Consider the following 5,577-nt stretch of genomic DNA (forward strand, 5'->3'; position numbering starts at 1 on the left):
CCTAAAAGACAAAGCACAGTCTTCGGGCATATTGCAAACTCAGGAGGGACGCCTCTCAAAAGACGGGTCGAAGTGTTGTGCTCGCTCTAGAGTCTAACATATCTTAACTAGTCAAGAATCTGCAGGCCCTCAAGACAGGTACGGTAGTAGTGGACCTGCTCATATATACGTATAGATATATGTGTGTGTGTATATATATATGTATGTATGTATAGATATATCTATATGGTTGAAGTGTCGTGCTCCCTCTAGATTATAACCTAATTGTCCCACTGCCTAAACCCCCTAGAATATAATAAGCTAATGGTCCCACCCCCTAATCTGAAAGAAAGGGGGACGATACGTCGCTTCGAAGCCTAGCTTTCAAACAACAAATCCGTTTCTCTCTCTTTTCCCCAAAACATAAGCACATGATGTTGCTGTAATTTTCCTTCCATGGCTTTTGGGTCAGCCATTTGACAGTCTATTTGGATCGGTATCCGTTGTGCTTGACCAAATTTTGATTCTGCCCAGACAATTTAGCCATTACTTGGTTCGGAGCTCAAATTTGGCCATGTCAAGTGAACTTGGCTATGCCCAGTTATTCGCCGTGCCAAATCATTGGTTAAGTTGGCGTGAGCAAATCGCTGACCAAATGTTGGCTCGGCTACATGATGAGGTGGTAGCTGAAGAGTGGTCTATTAAATGCTTCACTTTTTCAGTTAACAATCTTCAAGCAACTAAAATTTTCAAATAATGCATCTAATATGTGATCCGTTTGTACCATTGCATTCCTTGCAATTTAATCACACTATCACATAAACACCCTTTCTTGCCCCCCTATCATGACCGGTTCAGATATAACAGGAAGTGATAGTGTATTATTGCTGATTCTTATCAAGAACCAACACTAAAAGTCCATCCAAAAAATAATCGATAGTGAAAATAATTATCATTGTCAGTTCATATCAAAAATAAATACTAATACTATTATTGTTTGTTCTTGATATGAATTAGCAATGACAATAATTTTTTTAGTTCCGGTTAACGTTATTATTGGAGCAAGAATTCGTCTTGCCCCAGCAAGTATGGCGAGAGTTTTTTCTAAGGAGGAGACTCAAGCTTGGAGACAAAGTTTAAGAGTAAGGAACACCACAAATGTATTGATGGTAGAAAAAAAAGGATTGATCTGCGGGGAGCGTCACAGCGTGACTTGGTGTTTTTTCACCTCTGTGTCTATCTGCCATCTCGCCCTGCTAGCCCAGGCGACCATGGCCCCTATTTATAAGGCCGTACGTAGCTTGGCGTACAAGTTATCATAATATACAAATATCTGGGATCTGATCGAATTACTGAGCCTTATCCCGCATAACTACTTTCTACCCTACCTAGGAGATAAATATCCACTGTAGTAACTATCGTGGTACTTGCCCCTGAAGGCGGTAAGCCGGTCGCCAATTGCGGCCTGACACCGTACTGTCAGGGGAGTCAGGATAGCCTCCATTACGCTGGGGTGTCAGAAAGGCGTCCATTCGTCTAGATGTTTAATGCCGGTCACTTCCTTGCAGACACAGCATGATCGGTGCTCCCCTTCCAGCAGATCTTTCCTGAGGTCTGATGACTCACCTTGTAGCCTCTGGGAAGCCGGCCCGAGTAGCTAGAGATGGGGGCATTGGGAGTTATGGCTCCCGGAGGTGAAGCCTTCAAGAGGCAGGACTCCGGAAGGCCGGGGCTTCGAGAGGCCGGGGCTTCGGGAGGCCGAGGCTTCGGGGGACCGAGGCTTCGGGAGACCGAGGTTTCGGGGGGCTGGGTTTCGGGAGGCTAGGCTTTGGGAGGCTGAGCCTTCGGAAGGTCGGGCTGGTTAAGCCAAGGGAAGGCTTCGGAGGTACGAAGAGGTGGCGCGAAGGAGCCTGATGGCTTCGGAGGTCGAGCCTTTAGCTGAGGGTCCGGAGATCAAGGCTCCGGAGGAATCTGGATAGTAATCTTCAATTATTATCCTCAGGCTGTTTTATTTTCCCCCAACAGTTTTAACATGTAGTAATAGTGGAGGGAGTATCACTCTCAGTTTTTGTTATAAACCAACAGTGATAATGGTAGATATCTCATCTTTAGAAATTTATAATTTTTTTATACCGAGTTAGATGGAGACAAACTTTATATGAGAATTATCTCACAAGATCTACAACTTTGTAGTTGACAAATTTTTTCATTTGACGCCACATAAATACACAAATAATAATCCAAAGATTTGGAAGAAAAATCAAAACAATAAATTGGCCATAGCCATAAGCTAATACTATGATGTGAGATTGTAAGGAAGCTTCACGTCAGAGCTGACGTCATAGGTTCGACTCCAACAAATTGCGTGTGCGCGTAATTTGCTACATTTGCTGGTTTGACTCCCACTAAAGCCGCGGGAATTTGCCGAGGGCAAAAAAAAAAAAAAAAATTGGAAAAAATTATATCGGATTTGGAAAAGACTATTATTACCGGTTCGTAACAAACTAACAATAATAACTCTATTACTAACAGTTGGAACTAGCGGTGATACTTGATAGTATCACTACTGACTAATTATTGTTAGTTTCAAAATCAGCAGTGATACTAATTTAGAACTGACAGTGATGATTTTTTTATAGTAGTGTCAATAAAACAAGGCTCATATTGTCTATGCTGATAAAATTTTAGCATAACAGGGGACCAGCGTGTCATAGTTCCTTCTTAGAGTTGTTTGACAATATTTTATGTATGAGTAAATTTCACAAAAATAATTATTTGTATATTTGTAACGAGCTACAATTTTTAAGATTTATTTCATAAAACTATAATTATTTGCGCCGTTGATAAAAAAAACTACAATTTTTTGGGCTAATCGCACCCGCCAGCCACATATTTTCAGTATAATTTCGCAAACCTACAACTTCCAACAAAATATATGGCTGACGGGTGAGATCAGACTAAACAGTTGTAGTTTTGTGTTATTAACAGCATAAATAGTTGTAGTTTGTGAAATAGATATTAGAAACAGTAATTATCTGTTAAAAAATATAAATAGTTATATGTTTATAAAATTTGTTCTTTATGTATCTGACTGGGTTACAATACAAACAACTCTACTCCAAAACTTTAGACATGTCCTGCTTTTGGTCGTAACCAAATTTTGGCTTAGCGTGCTAGTGACGCGCCCTTCAACATCAATTATGGCTTTTTCCAAGCATCCTTGAGACTGATTCATCCAGGAAGCAGGAAGCACATATCCTCCCATTACTCTGCCAGCAACAAACGTCCAACTATTTATCTCTCTCCACAGTCGCGTTGCACAGCCATTTGCAATCCAGAGCGCTTCCCCCAAAAGATTCCTCTGTCTTTTTTCCGATCCGACCGGAACCAAAGTGCTAGTGAACCACTCCGGTCCACACTCCACAGCACCGTCGTCCACGGTCCATCTCCCAACCCCCATGGACAAGAAAGTCATGCCCGTGAAGCAGCAGATTGTCGTCCTGTACCCCGGCCCCGGCGTCGGCCACGTCGTCCCCATGGTGCAGCTCGCCAAGGTCTTCCTCAGGCACGGCTACGACGTCACCATGGTGCTCGCCGAGCCACCCGTTGGGTCCCCCGACTACCGCATCGTCGACGTCGACCGCGTCGCCGCCTCCAACCCAGCCATCACCTTCCACGTCCTCCATCCGGTCCTGGTCACCGACCTCGCCGGTTCGGGAAAGCCCCCCTTCCTCCGCACGCTCCAGGTATTGCGCAGGTACAACGACGAGCTCGAGAGCTTCCTCCGGTCCATCCCGCGCCAGCGCCTGCACTCCCTGGTCACCGGCATGTTCTCCGCCTACGCAGTCGACGTCGCCGCGAAGCTGGGCGTCCCCGTCTACACGTTCTTCGCCTCCGCCGCCACCACTCTGGCCGTCGTGACTCAGATGCCGGCGTTGCTCGCCGGTAGGACAACGGGCCTGAAGGAACTTGGCGAGACGCCCCTCGAGATCCTCGGCGTCCCGCCGTTCCCGGCGTCTCATCTCATCAGGGAGCTGCTGGAGCACCCGGAGGACGAGCTGTGCAAGGCCATGGTGGACGTCTGGAAGCGCAACACGGATACGAGCGGCATCCTCGTCAACACGTTCGAGTCGCTGGAGAGCCGGGCCGTGCAGGCGTTGAGGAATCCCCGATGCGTCCCTGGTCGGGTGCTGCCCCCGATCTACTGCGTCGGGCCGTTGGTCGGCGGTGACGGCACAAGCGCAGCGGATCAAGACAGGGCGAAGAGGCACGTGTGCATCGCGTGGCTTGACGCGCAGCCAGAGCGCAGCGTTGTGTTCCTCTGCTTCGGGAGCAGGGGCACGCACTCGGCGGAGCAGCTAAGGGAGATCGCCGTTGGCCTGGATAGGTGTGGGCAGCGGTTCTTGTGGGCTGTGCGAACGCCGGCCGGCACCGACGACTTGGAGAATCTCGACGCGCTCCTTCCGGAGGGGTTCTTGGAGCGGACCAAAGACCGGGGCCTCGTCGTCAGGTCATGGGCACCGCAGGTGGACGTGCTCCATCACCCGTCCACAGGCGCATTCGTGACACACTGCGGGTGGAACTCGACGCTGGAGGGTGTCACGGCGGGGGTGCCGATGTTGTGCTGGCCGCTCTACGCGGAGCAGATGTTGAACAAGGTGTTAATCACTGAGGTCATGGGCGTTGGGGTGGAGATAGAGGGGTACAGGGCTGGTTTCATCACGGCCGAGGCGTTGGAGACGAAGGTGGGGCTGGTGATGGAGTCCGCAGAGGGCACGGAGCTCAGAGAGAGAGTGGTGGGGCGCAAGAACGAAGCAAAGGCGGCAATGCTGGACGGCGGCTCGTCGCAGACATCGTTTGTCAGATTCTTGTCCGACGTGGAGAATCTTGATGAACAGCTTGGCAAGTGACGAATCTGTGGCCGCTCTTGGCGCTTATGTTAATTTTTCATTCTTTCTCCAACTGTCCTTAATCTTCATGTCATCCTTCGACTGTACGATCAACCAATAGTTTTAACATTTTGCTGAGAACATCCGCTGGAATAAAAGCAACAATGATGAGTGGACTTTTAGTGTGTGGTGCTGTAAGAGAGTTTTTTTTTTTCACGAAAGTGGTGCTGTAAGAGTTTGTGCTTGTGTTATTGAGTACTCTAGCTATGTCAGAAACGAGTGTCTACTATTCGACTGACTGAAGTTAGTATTAGCTTTTAGTAAGTTTTCTCAAACACTAGATTAACAACAAACAACTCATATGGAACATGCACTTTAAATTGCAATATTTTCATTTCTAAATTTGCGTGATAAGAAATATTTCGACAGCCCAAATTTTCGAAGACGTAATCATTCTGGAAACACTTGACCCCACAAGTTAAGTTTTAGGCCCCCGTTGAATTCATCTTATAATTGAGCGTAAAAGCAATCATATGTCGTTATTTTAGGAGTGGTGCTACAGAAATTTTGCCAGGGAACTAAACAACGGGGATGAATAACTAGCTTAACACCACCAGGCACAAAAATATACTTTAAGTGCCTGAATAATTTTTTCAAAGCATTTAAAAAGTGAGAGCCACCTCTTCGTGGGGTAGAGGTATCACGTTAA

General features: G+C 47.0%; 1 protein-coding gene across 1 annotated transcript; it reads left to right on the forward strand.

Moving 5' to 3' along the window:
• The first annotated feature begins 3,263 nt into the window (after nt 1-3,263).
• On the forward strand, nt 3,264-5,056 carry LOC133897714 (anthocyanidin 5,3-O-glucosyltransferase-like). The gene has a single exon (XM_062338524.1). The coding sequence runs from the start codon at nt 3,438-3,440 to the stop codon at nt 4,887-4,889; it is 1,452 nt and encodes a 483-aa protein (XP_062194508.1). The 5' UTR covers nt 3,264-3,437; the 3' UTR covers nt 4,890-5,056.
• The last annotated feature ends 521 nt before the right edge of the window (nt 5,057-5,577 follow it).

The sequence above is a fragment of the Phragmites australis genome, chromosome 17, assembly GCF_958298935.1.
Source record: "Phragmites australis chromosome 17, lpPhrAust1.1, whole genome shotgun sequence".
NCBI classification, from domain to species: Eukaryota; Viridiplantae; Streptophyta; class Magnoliopsida; order Poales; family Poaceae; genus Phragmites; species Phragmites australis.

Bases quoted from the DNA above. Each gene is read 5' to 3' on its own strand.
- LOC133897714 (XM_062338524.1), top strand. From the start codon at position 3,438: ATGGACAAGAAAGTCATGCCCGTGAAGCAGCAGATTGTCGTCCTGTAC.